General features: G+C 41.2%; 1 protein-coding gene across 5 annotated transcripts in view; it reads right to left on the bottom strand.

Annotated features, from left to right (window-relative positions):
- Positions 1–5,112: 5,112 nt before the first annotated feature.
- Positions 5,113–18,348, bottom strand: part of FAR2 (fatty acyl-CoA reductase 2) — a 155,436-nt gene continuing 142,200 nt past the window's right edge. For all 5 annotated transcript variants that reach the window (XM_064462055.1, XM_064462074.1, XM_064462047.1 and 2 more), the window contains exons 10-12: positions 14,733–14,862; positions 12,165–12,292; positions 5,113–10,594 (exon numbers count right to left, since the gene is read on the bottom strand). In XM_064462055.1, the coding sequence (XP_064318125.1) occupies positions 10,432–10,594; positions 12,165–12,292; positions 14,733–14,862 (421 nt within the window). In that variant the 3' untranslated portion in view covers positions 5,113–10,431. The remainder of the gene's footprint in view (positions 10,595–12,164; positions 12,293–14,732; positions 14,863–18,348) is intronic.

Below are 18,348 nucleotides of genomic sequence, written 5' to 3'. Positions count from 1 at the left end.
AAAGCCCTCTGCAAAGCTCTCTGCATACCCTGTTCAGGGAAAATTGGGAAGGGCAGATTTTGCTGAGCAGGAGTTTTAGAAGTCACTTTCTTCCCTGGCCCTGAATCGAGTTAAGTGCAGACCAATCTCTGTGCAGGTAGACTGTCACTTGTATCCGTGTGTCTGCAACCTGTCGGCAGACCTTCATCTATGATCTTTTATCACTCCTTCCTCTGCCTCAGTTGTACCTGAGCAAAAATCCACCCTTTCCCCAAACGCAACAGGGGAAAACATACCACATCACCCTCATATTGGGACATAGGCAAAGCCAGTGGGTAGGGGTGCAGAATAATGGTGTTAAGCTGATTTTTGTGTGTCTTCCCCTGCTTTTGGTTTTGGCAGCCTAACGAAATTACTACTAAGTGACTTTTCAAAGGCAGCTTCGGAGCTATTGCCTTGATGCTGTCTTGCCAAATCTTCATTCTGGGTCATTTCTATAGAAGATGTACTTATTTGACGTGCACTTTTGGTGTGGCTTTTACATCTGGGTCTGGGTGAAGCTCACATGATTAGCAGCATGGTGTGTGCTGTTTCTCTGGAAGGAGCAAGTCACCTCTGAGACAGTAGTGCTGGGAGTTACGGGAATTTGTATCATCAGGTTGCTTCTGGCAAGAGCAGTAGTTGACATTCAGCTGACCTGCAGGCAGCCATTGCTCCTTTTGCTTTGGTATCCCATTCAGTAGGTAGGGCGTGAATGCTGGACTCCAGAAATCCACTTTATCACTGTGCCATAGCACTTTTCAGAGTCAAGTAATCCTGATTCAGGCAGCTGAAGTGGGACCTGTGAGGTCTATTCTTAATGAACACCAGTAACTTCTGGTTGTCCTTAGCAGAGGGAGATGGGGACAGGTGGCTGGAGTCTTGAGATCTCTTGCTTGAGACCTGGTGCTTATTCTGTCATCTAAGCTATGGCCTATAAGCTAAGGATTGGCTGTCCTACATTACATAATTTTCCTCCTCCCTGATGTGCTTCTTTTAGAAAATTAATAGTAATACAATTTCCCTAGTTTATTTAATTGATTATTTGGCTTGATAATACTATGTCATCAGAATGTCAGAAGAAAAGCTTTAAATATTGAAGTCTTCAGGTTGACCTTTAAGTCTTTGTTCTTTAGAATGAATTTGAAGTTCTTTGCTGATAGCTTTAATTCATTGATGCATCTTAATGGAAAATTGATTTTTTTTGTCCCTAAAGATCACATTTACATAAAAAAAGGCAAATGATATTTTAAGAAAAGATTTGCTAACAAAATGAAAACAATGTCTTTGATGTATGCCCTGGGTTTCAGGATTTTAAATAATTTTCATTAGGGAAAGGTTCACGATAATGCTGTGACTTTTTCTGTCTTTAAACTCTTCATTATATTGAAAGGAAGTGAGAGATTAGTACTAGACATTATCTATTTGTGCTTTACAGAAGATGAACATCATGAGGTGCATTCTCTGTCCTTTATTTTCAAAACTATTAGGGCTGAAAGGCTTACCCTCTGTTCTCTAAAAACAAACTCCAGAAACTAACAAACAAAAAGCCCTCAATATCCTTTTCTTTTCTTATTGGACTAGGACATGTAATATATATCTTAGAGAGCCTAGAGCGAGACTGGCAAAATGCCATTCTGATGAAAGAGTATCATTATAAAGTCAATACTAAATGCCACTAGGACTGCCATTAACTTGAAAAGAAGAATGAAAAATTATTTCTTTCCAATATGAATAGCATGGGTCAGATCTTGTTTTTCATGCTAAATTCTGTTAGGCAAGACTGGAATAGGAGACATGTTAGTGTCGGGTTGACGGTTGCACTTGATCCTAGAGGTCTTTTCCAACCTTAATGATTCTATGACTCTATAAGGTTGTGGTGACCGCAGCAGTAGCAAGAAGCTGATGCAAAGGTTGAGACAAACCTATGCCTTTTATCTGGAGTCCGTCAGTGCAAACTGGGGCATCTCTCCTCTTCTTTTTATCCTTAGTCCTACTTTTGCTTTAGCCTGCATCAGCTATGGACCAACAAGTGGATATTCCAGGGACTGAGAAACATCAAGCTCAGCCCTCTTCCTTCTCTTCTCACAGTGAAGCTGTGATGAGCCAGCTTCCTCCTACTCTTGGCCCACAGACACCCCAAGGCCTTTCTGGACCCTCCTCTGTTTCTTCCACTTCTCTGATACGGAAGATACTCTTATCATAAAGAAATTGTAATCAAAACATTTTGACATGTGTGTGGGGGGTGGGGAGAGAGAACAGATTGTGAGAGGAAATTTGGGAGCTGCATGATTCTAGAAGAATGTGAAAAATGTGGAGTTGGGGTAGCAGAAGCATTGTTGGGGTTGGGGTTGGGACGAGAGACAAATTGCCTGTCTCCGCAAAGAGGTGCCTTTGAGAAATGTAACAGTGCGGATTTAGTGGTGTGAGTCAAGTTCCCTTGCCAGCAGCAGTGGAGTAGACCTTCAGAATTTGTCACCCACATTTTGCACGCGTGCGTGTGTGTATATATATACACGCACACATATATATATGTGTCTATAAATATATACACACACAGAGAGATACAAGTGCTTTATGTCTACTTAGCCTGTGTCATTGAAAAGAGTTATCTATATTTGCCAGCACTCTACATGCTATGCATTCCACAAGACCACTTCTACCACTGTGTTTAGGAGAAATCAGCCAACTGATGATGAGTAACAGGCTGCTTGCATGATTGTTTACATGGCAGGAAGAAAAGACTTCTCATCCAGGATTAGTCATATGCGCTAAATACCACCTCAATCTTCGTGCCTTTTTTTTTCAGAATTAGTCTGGTTGTTTCTTGTTTTGCTTTTATAATAGTATTCTTAGTTTTTCAATTAAAGAAAAAATAGGAAAGCCTTGGAGAAATTTAAAGGAAAATATAGTTGTGATTTGGTGAAATGAGTCCAAGATGACAAATTTTCTACAACAAATATGATTTTTTGGAAAGGAGTTAGTAAAATTATTTCTGACTCTGGACAAAAACATTTTTATCAATAATACATGGTAAACCTATTTCATAGTGTGGGGTGGGTTTTTTTATAAACAACTTTTGGGAAACTAACAGATTTGTAAGTTTGTAAAATTTTATAATGGACCACTTTTTTCCTGAGTAGTGTGGACAGAAACTGAAAAATAATAGTCTATACACATCTACCACCTCCAAGTCTTGGTCCCCCATAGCCCCCTTGGAATTTAACAGTAGACATTTTTGAAAGGTGTTTTAACTTCTAGCTTTCAAATTAATGTCTGGAAAAAAAAAAAAGCTAAAGTTTTGATCACTGAGTATGTAGGATTTTAAGAATTAGGTAAGACATGGCTTGCCTTTGTATTGAAATTAAGGCAGCTCTTGCTACATTTTCTGTTAAATTAGTTTCCTATTACATCTGTTGGCAGTGCTTAGCGTGCCACTATTTAGAGCATGCTTGCACCTTGCTACCCTCCTGTTACACTTTATTGTAATAGCAATCAATATTAAAACTCCATTCTTCTCCCTTTCCAGATACCCAGCTAGATGGGAATTTTACCCTATTCATATTAAATCTGCCTTCTTCCCTTGCCTTCCAAAATCTTGTGTGTGTCTGTGTGCACTTGTATGTTCATCCATAGATATATAAATGCCAAATATTTTGATCAGTCCTGTCTTGAGGCATATGTATAATATACATATTATTAGACACATATGCATCTGAGAATACATACATGTATATATTGAGAAGATTAAAAGTTTCTGAAAATTAGATTATTGAAAGGCAATGCAGTCACTAGAATTAAAATGGAAGTACTGAAACACAGAACGATTAGAGTTTGTGCTCACAGCTCCGGGTGTCTGATCCCCCTCTGTGCCTGCTGAGTGCTGGAGGAAGCTGAGATAATCTATCTATCATGAAGCTTTGAAGTGCTGGGGAATGAGCAAAGACCCAGCAGGCCACCTAGAGGAGATGTGAGTGGACTGTTGGTAGACTGTGCTGCACATATACATTTGAAAACAGCATTGCTGCAGCAGCCAGAGGCATGGAGGTGTTTTGGTTTCAGGCTCTTCCAATGCAGACAGTTGGAACCATTTACTAGACTAAATCTTTAATGTCAAAATGTAAACACTTTTTTTTTTTCCCACTGAAGATTTGATAGCGGAGACCTCTTGAGGGATGTGACATTCTCTTTGTCTACAGGTACGCTGACAGAGTGCCCAGACTCAGACCTTGAGACAGTGTCTTTGCTTTGGGCAGCTGGGGATTTTTGACTACAGAAGTTCCCATCTGTAAAGATTTTATTTCAGTAAGAAAGACTTTTTTTTTTTCTTTTTCAGAACTGGATAAGGAAAGAACTATTCTACTTGTAAAACAGACAAGCAAACAGCTAGCTAGTCCTGCTATTTGTCAAAGTGATTTCAGTATCTTGTTGTGCCACTGCTTCCAAATGGCCATGGAGACATCATTTGAAGTACAGTGAAGTATTTATCATAGAATCAGAATGTTCTTGGCAATCCTAGGAATTGCTAGATTAAGAGTTTACCCAACAGCCTGAAGTACTATTGTGTACACTTCTTGGAAACACATATAAACCACGATTATTTCCCATCCCCACCCCCCCAGGCATGCCTATGCAATAATATCCTTAAACTTTTCTTGCTGTATGGTAGGGATTTGAAATAAAAGGATACCATATTTCTCTGGACTTTAAAAGCTCTTTATGCCAGAAGAGCATTGTGGTGTTAAGACCAAGTGGAAATTTAAGGCCTTACCTAAGAATTTGGGGTAATAGGCGCAGATGGTATGCTGTTCGGGAAGTTGGTCGTGTTATTATCAATTTGTCCTGTCCCTATCGCTTTCTGGAGGACACTTATCAGAGACGGACCCTTCCAGGTCGTGCGTATCTAGGTTAAAGTCTCACAGTCACTACTTCTAAAATTTGGGATTTCCCCCTCCGTGTTTTCTCGCTCCTTGCCTGTGCAGCAGGACCTTGTGCTGGCAGCTGCCTGTAGGTGGGGCTGCTGGTCCACGCACGCTCTGCAATGGCCATCGAGTAACCATCCCCTTCAGCAACTTCAGCGATGCACAGTGACCGTAGTTTTAAAATAGTTTGTTTTATTAAATGTTTAAAATAACATAAAGGTCATATTAACAATTTTATGGCTGAGGGTCTCATAGTTGGTGACTTTACCATTCTATCTGATTTGAGAGATCAAAAGATTACCCCTTACATTAGAAACTTTGTAATTAAGATTTATAACAGTAAATTGTCTCATAGCTAACAAGAGAATAGAAATAGCAGATAGAACCATATAAACTTTGGACAGTGGGAGAATACATTTTACTATAAACTGGGGGGTCTGCCAAGATTATCTAAGGACAAGACACCTTTTAGAAGAAGGTTCGTGTTAATCTGAACAAACCAACTCAATTCATAGTTGACTTTTAAGCAATAGAGAAGAAGTGGGATAGTACATCTTTAATTATTCCCCAAATATGCATATATTTCTTTTAAATTCTCTTAAGTAAGTCTGTACTACCTTCATACTGATATTTAGCACCATGTAATGGGATATTCACCATTTAGCGTCTGGGGAATGTACAGTATGTTATTTATGCTAGAATAAAGGGTCCAATTGTAATAAAAGTTCATCCTTGCTTTCTGCAGCAGAATGTCAACGCTGGAAGAGCAACAGCATGCTTTCGACCATGAAGCTGTAGCTTATTTACAAACAAAAGAATGCCCCCCTCCCTCTTTTCCCAGTTGCTTATTCATGATGATGACTTGATTAATAGTACTACAGGTTTGGTCTCCTTTACATTGGAAACTAGGGTAGGTTTTAATCGCTTCATCTTAAACTGAATTGGAACAGTGCATACCAAACAAACAGCCTGGCATTTCAACATGAGCTCTGCTATTTTTTACCATCTCTGTACATTGTATGAGAAGACCGCTGGTGAAAGATATAACTATACACACAGGCATATATAATCATGTTTTCTTAGAAAATGTAGAATAACAAATTTCTTGAGGAGGTGGGTAATGTGCTGACAACCTGTAATATACCGGTATGTCTGTTACCTGTCCCCCACCAAGAAAGAATTATATTTTTTAACAAAGTTATTGGCATAGAAGGTGGAGGGGTGAGAAACTCTTATTCTTTTGGTAACAGACACGCTGGAGATAAACAGCTTTGGTTGTCAGTCAAAAGTCAGTTTAAACTCAGATTAATTTTAGGGATTTGGGTTTTTTTTTTGTTATCGCAATATAATAGAAAGAGTTTTAATTGCAAGCTTATGCCCATTCTTTTTGACAGTGAAATGCTATTCAGCATTTCATTGCTTTTGCACAGCAGTTCATAGCTATAGCCGACAGACTAGTGTATATGCATAGTATTAACAAAACAGTACACTGGGTTCATAAGTGGTTCACGTTATTTCTTGTAGCAGCACCGCAGGCTTCTGACACCGTGAGGGGGCAGATACACTGCAAGTTCATAGGGTACAACCAATTACAGAGGATAATCCCATTATACTGTCTCGTGGCAGATATTTTCTTTTGTGGCTGTGCAGAATGACTGCCAGTATTGTTCTCTGTGCTGCCTGTTGGTAGCTGGGGGAAGGACAGAGTTGTCTTTTAGGTCATACATTTTATTATGAGAAGACAAACTGGTGACAAAATGCTGAAGGAGCTCTTCCCCCACTCCTTGGGAGGCAGAGTCCTCTGAGTTTGGCAGCTCACACTCCTCTGATCCCTTCAGGAGGCTGATCCCTTCAGTCTCCCTTTCCTCCTTGAGCTGGATGCTCCGTGCCTAGCAATGCTTCTGCTGTCTGTGAGCAGAGGCTGTAGAAACACTCCTCCTACTCTACGCTCCTCCCCATAGCAATGACCATGCTACCTCTGTAGGAAAAGAAAAGCCTGAGTCCTGCTTCAACCGTATGGGTATTAAGAGCGAGCTCTAGCCTTCAGCCATGAGTAACATCCACTCCTCAGTTGTTCATGTTAATTTGTACTTGGTCGCCACAGAACCGCTGATTTAACTTAAACAACAACTGTATTTGGCTTTTCTTTTGTCAAAAGTTTGTGAGTATACATGAAAGACCAAGAGAGATTAGGGAAGAAAAGAAGTGGCTGTCAGTCATTGGTTTCTTTTAGCTATTTTTCCCAAGGCTTGGGGTTTTTGGAGCACATACACATATGCTGAGAAGCACACAGTAAACCATCAAAGATAAGTCACTGCTTGAGGTGAGAACAAGGTCTTATGCCAGGTCCAGCGGTCCATGATGACAGTCACAACTGGCACCCAAAGGCCATTGCCCTGCATCTCTGCATTGATGTTTTTTTGAAGTATTTCTGTGGTTCAGACAAGCACCGAAAACCATTGCAAGCCACAAGAAAATGGATTAAAGAGTCAAGTTTCATGGCACGTTAGAGCTGTGTTAAGAAAAGCTAACAGCTTGATTCCCACCCCCTGCCCCCCGCCTTCCCCAGGCAAGGCCAGAGCTCTGGAGCCAGCTGCTGGCAATGCTGCGTGGGCTAGCCAGGTCTCCAGCAGCATAGACACCATCTGCAACAGCTATGTTTCTGCAACAGCCCAAGCAGCTCCTGCTGTTTTTTCCCAGGGCTGAGGAGAAGCTTTGCCGTGGATGTTACCTTCAGCAAAATGCTAACAAGCTTTAAAATGTGATGCCACCATTGTGCTAAGTGAAACCTGAAGTATCTTTTTGCATGTGCAGAAAACAGGTCCGTATATGCTCAGGTGAGCAAAGATACAGCTCAGGCTTGTTGGGATAATACAGCCAGTGCAAATAACGGTGAATGCCTACAGGCATATGTGAGGAATGCATGGCATGACCAGCACTGGGCAAGGGAAAGCAGGACACTATTCATAGTAGAGATGACCGATGTAGACCAGATATTGTAGGTGTAGCAGGTCTGCAGTCACTTTTCTGTGAGACTCAAGTTCTTTGTCACGTGCACAGCATAAGACTCATGATCCCCTTGGATGTTGCTTCTCTTTGTACATAAGGCAGGCACTTAAAAAGACTTCTAGGATATGAGCTAAAATTCTTTCCTACTTTTTCATGGAAGTTTGTTGCAAAATAATCTGCAGTTTTGTTTTGTTTTTTTTTTTCTTTTTTTTTTTTCTTTTTAGCCTTTCATATGAGAAGACTGGAAGCTGGCTGATGTCCTGATCATGTACTTGAGGGTATACAGTCTTTCTAGAGGAATCCCTACAGCAAGCTGCTCTGCCCCGCCAAGGTAGCCACAGTCTCTGCATAGCCAATTTAGCAAAGTATAATGCAGCTAACCTTCGCCATATACACTGCTATGGAGGCACTGTACGTGAAATGCCCCGCCCCCGGTGCCCAAACCCATAGCCGCTCATTTCCCAGGCAGTGACATCTTGCTAATGTGTAACGCACAGCATGCAGTGCCAGCTTCTGGAGTTGGAAAACATAGCTAACAACCAGCAGGTTTTCATTTTGAAAGTATGTTTTCAAGGCAAGAGCTGAAAAAAATTTGCATCTTTGTAAACTGGGTGCTTGACCTAATTAAGCATAGATTAGAAATAATGTGTGACAAACACAGGGGCCTTTGCTAGGGAATGCCAGAGCCCTGTCATTCTGGACACTGTTTCTGGTCAGGTTCTGCTGCAGACATCCTTTGGCAATTGCTTGAAACTAGACCTCTGGGGCATTCAGGGGAAGATTAAGTCCTTGCACCTTTAGAAAGACTTTTGAACTAGCTTGGAGGCCTTAGATATAAATATACTGTCATCATAACTTGCTCTTGCCTTCATTGCCAAAACCCAGTATAACTTCTGAAGAATGCCAGCTTTGTAAATACTCTGCTATTCTCAGCTCTCAAAAGAGCAACTGTGTCACTTTTTGTGATGTAGCATCACTTTTTCAGCCAGCTAGCATGACACAAGACTAGCCAAATTGGATGCTGCATTGTTTCAAAAACTAGCTGCTTTAAAGTCTGGTAATTTTAAAGTGCTTATTCAGTGTTAGCTGAATAAAAAATATTCCAGTATTAGATTTTACTTTGAAAATCTGATAGCATGATAAATTTGTTGCTGTTGCACTAAGGCTGCTGTTGCACCAGCTACTTAAGAAGGCTTCCTCTTTCTCCATCTAGAGGAATTTATGCTTCACTAGGTGAAACAAGTAACTCCAATAGCCATGAGCGTTAGGAAGATCCTTGGGTTCCCTTCTAAACGGCAATGTCGGACAAAATGCATTACCTTCACAGCACATGACTGTTTCTACATACACATCAATGAAACTTTTCCTATTCTCAACAAAAAGTTTCAGACTTTTTAATTCCTACTGACAGGAGTGGCAACAGAACTCGCCTGATGGGGTTTCCTCCATACATGTCTTTACACTTTCTTTGCCAGTGGAAGTGATCAACTGCAAAGTGATTAAGCCGTAATTAAAGCGTGAAGGAAAGTATCAGGCTGTTTTTGAGCTACAGGGAGAGTGGTTTTCTGCAGACAAATCCAAGGGGGAAAAGACCTATTCCTCAAAAATAATAGTTTCTGAATTCTCCTTCAATCTTTTAAGAAGTCTTCTCTTCATTCTCAGAGTAAATACAGCATTTTTCAAGCAAAAAAAAAATCAAGCACATGTGATAAATGCAGGAACAGGTTTTTTTAATAGACTGCAACCTTAACCACAGAGAGAAAAATACCTCTCCATAAGAAAGCAGCTTGTGAGTGAGTAGAGTTAACACAGGTACATGAATTCTATGTGTCTTCAGTTATGGCTTGAAAGTATCAGTCCTCAGTAGCAATATAAGACAAGATCTGAAAAGTGTTCAGTGTGTTCAGTGGCCTAGTGTAGCTGATCTTTCCCCGTCCCCCTCCCCCCCCCCCCCGCCCCCCAAGTTTTGAAAAACTAAAAATGTGAAATCATGTTTTTCAATAAGGTACCATTTTACTGCATGAGAATGAAGAAATAGCCTCTCTAGGAAGACCTCGTACAGGTTAATTTCCTTGGCTAGGTCTTCCCTGATGGCATCCTCTTCTTCCAGGGTTGTATGCTTTAAATTTGCCTCTTTTGAGGAAGAAGTTGGGATTAAGATAGCCTAGGTAACACATGGGAAGACACTGACTTTGGTTAATCCTTACTCTTGCACATCAGACACATGAACGTTTCCAGCTTGACCTGTTCCTAAAGCTTCAGTTATGGCTTTAAAAATTGGCCTGGTCCTACAGAAGAAAGACCACCATGTATTAAAGCATTAGTTAAAATTAAGAAGGTGAACATATAACAGTGCACAATAAATGCAGGCTGCTGTTGGAGGGAGTGGATTTTTCTGCTACTTTCAGACCCCGATGCCCATAGTTGCTGATTAGAGGAGATGGAGGTCCTTCTGGAGGAAGCTGGTTGCTGATGGACGGCTTCAGTGCCTGAGGGTGCTGGATGCCCTGAAGTAGGAAAGGAACTTGTAGCAGAGGCTCACCACAAAATACCAGATGTTTCGAGCCATCTGTGACCTTGCAATGAAAATACGCCAGATGATCACAAGGAGGGTGGTGTTGAATGCATATCGGATGTTCCTCAGCCTGAGAAAGAGAAAGAGGCATCTTATGGAGGAAGACAAAAACAACAAAAAGCTTACCAGTTGCTTCATTTGCTACTGGTAATTTTGTAAGAAATCCTTTTTTACAAGTGGCCCTTGGGCTTTTTGCCATTCCTATTTTAGTGAAGACACTGTTGCTACTGTCACTACTGTCACTGTGCCCCTACCGTCTTGCCAAGGACTGCATAGTTAATGGGAAAGGTGGAATACCTGTATTGCAAGTCTCTCTTGTTCTGTGTACTCTCATTTCAAACCAGAACAGAAGTCATACTGAGAGTTTTTTCTTCATGATAGTCTAGGTCCAATACCTTCTGCTTTGATGTAGTATATTGTCTACTTTTTGCTTTGCAGGATTGGCGGCAGGCTAGAGGACCTTTGCAGGAGCTGATGAATAAGGTTCTCCTATTTGGGTGAAAACTTGCCTTTAATGCTGGGAAATTACTCAATAATCATAAATGGTCTTCACTTTTGCAGTACTGCAGCAGTGGGATACTGGGGAGACGGGTCTACACCATATATTTAAATGGTATTATTGGGTCTTTAAGATGCTGTTCATCTTGTCTTCTTTCTATCAAGCAAAAGTTTCTGCAGTTCTCTAACTCTCAGTTGCCCAGTGAGAATTCTCAATTCCCTTCTGACCAAGTGAAGAAAGCTTCGCACCTAATGTCCCTAAGATTGGTTTCATTTTTGTAAGAGTCTTTTTTTTTTTTTTTTAAGTAAACTTTATCGCTACACTATACCACATTGCCTATTTGGACTATGAGGCAGTTACTGGCCTGTTACAGAGGTTCTTACAAATCCTTTAAAAATGATGCATGACTGAAGAGCTTTTTTAGGATTCCTTGCTATGGCAACAGGCTGTTTTATGCTTCTAGCATTTATAGTGCATAAGAATGTTTTTCTTAAAAGAAACAGCCAGGCTCTTACTCCAAGAGAGCTGCTCCTTCTCCTTTTGCTTGCACTTCTCAGTAAATGAGCTTGAGAAGACAGGAAGAGCAGTCTCTTTAACTGAATAAAAGGACAATCTCAGATTGCTCATCAGACTCTCTTAAACTGTCACCAGGGATTAAATGCATAAGCTCTCCACTGATTTTGAAGAATTTTGCCCACAGCTCCCAAGGAATTAGAAACTTCAACTTTAAAATGAAATCTAAAATCATACAAATGCTCAAAGTTTTTATGCAATGTCTTTGAATTGCTAAAAATGTCTAGGAGCTTCACAAATCTAAATCTGACCCTTGTTTTAATGTTGTAATTCTGAATGACCAAGATCATCTGCATTCATGTATTCCTCTTATGCATTGTAATTTTGTTACTTAGTCATCCGCTGGGAAGGCCTAATATCTAGCCCCTGATCATTCATATTATCAAAAGTCCTCTTTTTCTTACAGGATGGAAAAATGAAATACTGGCAACCCTCTGTTGTAAGCAATAAGCTATGCTCTTTATCTCATTATTCTACAATAATTATTGCAATGTAACTGGAATAATTTTCCTCAAAAGCCATTCAAAATAGCCAGGACCTCTTGTCCTTGTCACTGTGTATGACTTACTTTCGTAAGTGCTGCTTTGCTGCTGGAATGCCAGCCATGTCCTCATTTAGCAAGTACTTCTTAGCACCTAGGCAGTAGCTTTCAATGTATTCTGACCAGTGCAGCTGACGAACATCAAAGTTGTATAACTGGGATTTAAAGACAAAAAGCAGATATTAAATGCCAGAGTTCAAAACATGTTCACTTTAAGCATCAATTCTTCATTGACCTCCATTCCTGACAAGGCCCTCCCTCTGAAGTTCTTAAAGCCTCCGAGTTTCCAAGATGACATGGGCGCTAACAGAATATATTTCACAGCTGCCAATTAACGTCTTACCCACCTGAGAATTTGGGCAAAGCAAGCAGAAATTTAGTGCTAGCTGGCAGAAAATAAAGATAAGTTTGTATTTCAGGTGGCAATTTCTACATAAATACATGTATTCATACACACACATACAAACACACACACACAAAATTGTGGAAGAAAACTGGCATTCCACTCAGGTAAATGGTGTCAGATGAAAACCTCCATGCAGTTTTTAAAGTGTCACTAGAATTATGTGTAAATAAATGAATTGGACACTGAGTCAACAGGTGCCTCTGCAGCAGTATTACTCTGCTGTGCTGCATTTTCTCTCAGCAGCAAGATCAACCAAAGTCCAAGAAATGGGTTACTCTGGTGTTTGGCATTAAAAAATCTCATTGCAGAGCTCATCACCCCAGTTAATTTCAAATGTGTATACTCGAAAAATTATTAGCAAGCTCTCAGGTGGCTGTCTGTCTATTAGAGCAAAGAAAGTATTTGTAAAAAGGAAGAGTTTTTGTTGTAGAGATTTTTTTAAAAATAAATGAGTGAAGTGAATGGCATTTCTTATTTACAGGGTCTTAAAAGGGAAGACACTCAGAAAAATACCTTCCTTTCACCCCCCTGCCAATCCAGGCCATTTGCTTTGGTACAAGAGCTTTGGTATCAGACCAGCAATAACTTGAGCAGAGAGGGCTTAGCTAACTCTCTCAAATATGGGGGGTTAGCTACCATGCAGATCCTGGTGTGTTTGTCAGGTATGTATAGAGATGTGTGCTGCCCACAATATGAGAGCTGCCCATAAACTATCTAGCCTGAATACTGCCCACAGTGCAGCACTGGCAACACTGGATGCAGTGCGTCTCACTAAGTTCTCATGGTAAGCCTACAACCCTGTTTAGCTTGCACTAAGTCCTTGATGCTGCAATTTTTTGTTTATCTGCCTCAGAACTAGCTGCTCTCATACCACTTAGGTTCCCTCTATATCTGCTGTAGTCACAGCAGTGCCACTGCCCTTATAATTTGCTGCATGCGCTCCCTCTGAAGACTGGGGAAGAAAACTCTTGATTCTACTACTGGGAGTCTGTGCAAGAATTTCATGACAGGAGTGAGACCAGTGGGATGTGAATGCCTAAGTACCTCTTTGCAAGGAGATACTGACCAAAGGTGCATTCAAGCTTATCACAAATCTACTCTTTGTATTCCTTCAGTTACAATCCCATTCTTAAGAAGTAGTATTTCAAACCTAGAAAGACTACAGCAGAGCTTGACATCCTGCAGAGTAATTGCTTTCTGGGGGAATTATATCAAACAGGAACTTTTTTCATATTGTTCAAGGTAAGACACTATGTGTTAAGTAAGTTTCCCTGTGCGGTGCCCGTTAAAACCAATGTGGATGAAAATGTCAAAATGTTCCAAGTAATTCCCATCTAGATCACCCACCAAAAGCTACAGACTGCCATAAGAGACGAGGGAGAAAGTGATGTTGTAAAGGAGCTTCCTAGTTTTCCAAGAGCAAGACACTTAGAAAATTAGGCTGAGAAGATATTGGGAATGCTGCACAGTTTTTCAGTGATTAATTAATTACAGTCAAACTCCCCATAGGATGTACCTTTGCATTACTATTGATACTGTCTTTCTGGGGCCCCTGTACAGCACATTAGATAACATGGTCATATGATCCCATGAAAGGGGATGTCTGAAATTGTCAGGGCCCAGAGCTGTGATGTGAAAACTAGAATTGACCTTTCCGTCTTAGAAAGAGACATATCATGTGTCCATCAAAAAAGGAATGCCCTTAGCTTTCCTATTCACTGAGTATTCCACTCTATGTAGCCAACCACATGGAAGGTAGTAAAGTGCATACGATGCCTTTAACTCCTCCAACTCAAAGGGCTGAGTACCGCTGGATGACTGAGGATATAAAGTTATGTTCCCTTTGTACAGTCCATTTTGTCTGTGGAAACAAATCTAGATTGTTTACAGGCCAAATAGAAACCTGAAAACAAAAGGCAGAGAGGTGCCATGTTAGCTTGAACGACTGCAGTGATTGACCCGTCTCAGAAGAAAAAGCCATACACCTCAGGAGAAAACATTCTCCTATAATAAACGGAAGGTTCCTGATAAGTTATTTAATAAAACAAGGACAAAATAGGTTATTTCAAGTTAAAGTCAATTCCAATCATCTAGGCAGATGTCATTTATAAGCTGAACAGTACACCAAAAATAAATGCTGTAGATGAACAAAATTGGAGTTTAGCAATCCATATTCAGGACTTTCTTACCTTTTTGTCCTCTGTGTTAAGGTGACTCATTAACATATTCATATTATCTGAAGACCAATCCCAGGACTGAGTGGAGAAATACTGCAGGAGCATCATAGACTTGTGCAGTCGATTGATGATCTTCATCATTCTGAAACAGAGGAAGAATGTCAGAGGTGGATAGGAAGTCTGACCTTATGCAAAAGCTGTCCATTTGCTCTGTAGGTGTTTTCACCAATCTAGATGAATAGGCATTGCAATGCCTCATGAGCACTGCGCTGGTGCTCACCCAGCTGAGAACTTGCTCAGCAAGTCTAACTGTTCCAGCTGAGTCTTGAGCCTACAGCTACCCAGCTTTTATTGTTGGCTGGAACATGGGTGCAAACATGCACTTCCCAGGGCAGGACTGAGGCCTAACTCACTGGCCTGAACTAACAAGGGCTGGAGGCCATATCTACATCATGTACCACGAGAGGTGAAAAGCCCATGTGAAATAGTATGAAGTCTGCACAGCAGATTGCAAAACCAAAAAGGTATATTGCTTGCCTCCTATGGTGGGTACTTCTCTTTCTACCACACAAATGCCCTTCTGTTCTCTGAGTTGGCTCCCGAACCAAGGCTCTGATTTTTGGAGTTAGCTCCAGTACAGAGGTGACTGCATCTGCAGCATGGACAGACTTTGAAGCCAATTGCTCAACTTCAATTTTCAGATAGAATCATAGAATGGTTTGGGTTGGAAGAGGCTTTTAAATATCATCTAGTCCAACCCCCCCTGCCATGGGCAGGGACACCTTCCACTAGATCACGTTGCTCAAAGCCTCATCCAGCCTGGCCATGAACACTTCCAGGGAGGGTGCGGGTGCATCCACAGCTTCTCTGGGCAACCTGTTCCAGTGTCTCATCACCTTCACAGTAAAGAGTTTCTTCATAATTTCTTTTAAATCTACCCTCTTTCAGTTTAAAACTGTTACCCCTCATCCTATCACTATACTCCCTGATAAAAAGTCCCTCCCCATCTTTCCTGTAGGCCCCCTTTAAGTACTGGAAGGCCATTATAAGGTCTCCCTGGAGCCTTCTCCAGGCCAAACAATCCCAACTCTCTCAGCCTGTCCTCACAGGGGAGGTGATGCAGCCCCCCTGATCATCTTTGTGACCCTCCTCTGGACCCACCTGTGCAGGTCCATGTGTTTCTTATGTTGGGGGACCCCACAGCTGGATGCAGTACTCCAGGTGGGGTCTCACAAGAGTGGAGCAGAGTGGGAGAATCACCTCCCTTGACCTGCTGGCCATGCTGCTTCTGATGCAGCCCAGATTACGGTTGGCTTTCTGGGCTGCGAGCGCACATCGCCGGCTCACGTTCAGTTTTTCATCCACCAACACGCCCAAGTCCTTCACCACAGGGCTGCATCCATGTTTGGGCTTGCCCTGGCCCAGGTACAGGACCCTACACTTGGCCTTCATGAGGTATGCATAGGCCCACCTCTCTAGCCTGTCAAGGTCCCTCTGGATGGCATCCCTTTCCTCTAGAGTATCAAGACACCACTCAGCTTGGTGGCATGCTGCTCATGTCTTTGGGCTTCTTTGATCTCTCTCTAAAAAAAAAAATATTTTATTTTCTTAAAGGCCATTCCTTTCCCTGTATAATGTAGTGGCAGTTTGGAGTGGTTTTTGTGTCCATCCTGATACAGGAAGGGTCTGATAGCATGCACTCCTGGTGGGTGACCTTGAAAATCATCCAACTCCATAAGCTTTTTTTTTTTTTTTGGGGGGTCAATGGGGAACTGTTTGAACATCTTCCTGGAGCATGAGTAGTCTGGTAAAGATAAAAGCTGCTTCAGGAGCACTGCTGCTTAACAGGGACTTTGGAAATGTAGGTTCAGGTCTCTCATGTGTCTTGGCCTTTTTTTATTATTAATTTTTTATATAAAAGGGGATGACAGTAATGCTGTCCTACCTTGCAGGTTTATTTTACAGTTGTCCCAATGGTCATGAGTACAAAAGGCCTTTGGGAGGCAGTTGTTTTAAAGTGTGATGTACAGTGCTCAGTCAATTTTGAGAGAACACCACGTTCTCTCAGACTGGATAAGGGCAAGAGAAAGCATTAAAAGGCTGATTTCTGTGGAAAACAGAGCTGTTTTCATAAGAAAGTTTGAGCTGCCCAGAGGGTAACAAAGTCGCCGTCACAAAGAAAAGGCAGCAGTCTGGGGAAGAATGGTGCCAGGCTAGCCTTTCTCCATGCAGACGTGACTGCCACAATGATAAGCACTAAGCACAGCAGAAAAAGATGCATTGCGTACATTCAGAGGAGAACTGCACAGTTTACCCAAATTGAACTGAAGAGCACTAAAACATTACATAGGCACTTCTACTCAGAATTAAAGTGGCTTTCATTTTAGAAGCAAAGCAAACCATCAGATTAAAGGAACCTTCATTCTGAATAATTATGTGCACATTGATTGCATGTAGTTTAGATAAACTACTTTAATATATGGCTAGATTGCAAAGATCTGAAGTTGCCCCTCAAACTGGCTCCCCAAAAGCCATTAATATCTTTAAAGCGCTGAGGGTTAATGGAATCCATCAGAAAAAAAATTATAAAAGAGCTAACTGTGTGTCCCTACTTAGTTTTTCAAAACAGTCCTCCTGTCAACGGAGGCAGAATAAGCTCTGACTGTAGGTCTACACAAAGCAACATATCTGAGTGGCCAAAGTAAGGGTCAAAAACAGAAATGACGCATCTAAAGAGGTATGTATGAAAACCATGGTTCACACTGACTGATTGGGCTCAAATGTTGTGACCACATTCCAAATATTTACTAATTTGGATGAAGGAATGGTCTAGCGAAAAACATCAACTGATGTAGAAACATGCTTTTCTGCAGCCTCTGAGAGGCTATAGCAAAGATTTCATATAGAAAATCTCATTCTCCACTATGGAAGAACTGAGAGGAAAAAAGCAAGTATTAGCTGTCACTGATAGGCTTATTAGCTGCACTTCAGAAATGCATCTTGTCTTCCAGAGAACTGTTTACAGCAATGATTTCTTTATTTGCTTCCATACTGAGCCTTGCATGAGCAGATTCTCAGGTGCGACAGATTGCCCCAAGAGACTACTAATGATATAAAACGCATTATTTTCTAAGTCATAGATGGATGTGCAGCAATAACAGGAAGCCATTTAGGGCAGTTTTGCTAGATATCTGGCAATTTATGTGAAATGAGCTAACACTTAAAGTAATCTTCTCAGGAAAGGCAGTATATAAAGGTCTAAAGCTGAAGGACATTACTCTTGTACTACCCTTTGGTAGATGGGGTACTGCATGTGATAACTACAGGAGGAACTACAACTGAGTTCCACTGAACTACCCTGCACTTCAAATTACTGAAGGTCATAGGCTGGTCCTGGATAAACTGTAGACTTGCAAAACCAGAGCCAGTTCCCAGATAACCTACTCCATATAGTAACTCATCACTTTATGATGAGTTGAGTATGGATACAGTAGAGAACTGAAGCCTGACTTTGGTCCTGGCAAAGACCTTGGTCCTTTCTGCTTGCAAATCTGGCATAGGGTCATGGAGAGAATTCAAGAAGCTGCCATGAGGATGGCTTCTACTTCAATAGATTGGAGTGCACGTG

The sequence above is a fragment of the Phalacrocorax carbo genome, chromosome 1, assembly GCF_963921805.1.
Source record: "Phalacrocorax carbo chromosome 1, bPhaCar2.1, whole genome shotgun sequence".
Taxonomy (NCBI): domain Eukaryota; kingdom Metazoa; phylum Chordata; class Aves; order Suliformes; family Phalacrocoracidae; genus Phalacrocorax; species Phalacrocorax carbo.
Note: the sequence above shows the minus strand (reverse complement) of the source record. Positions and strands in the feature narration are given on the sequence as shown.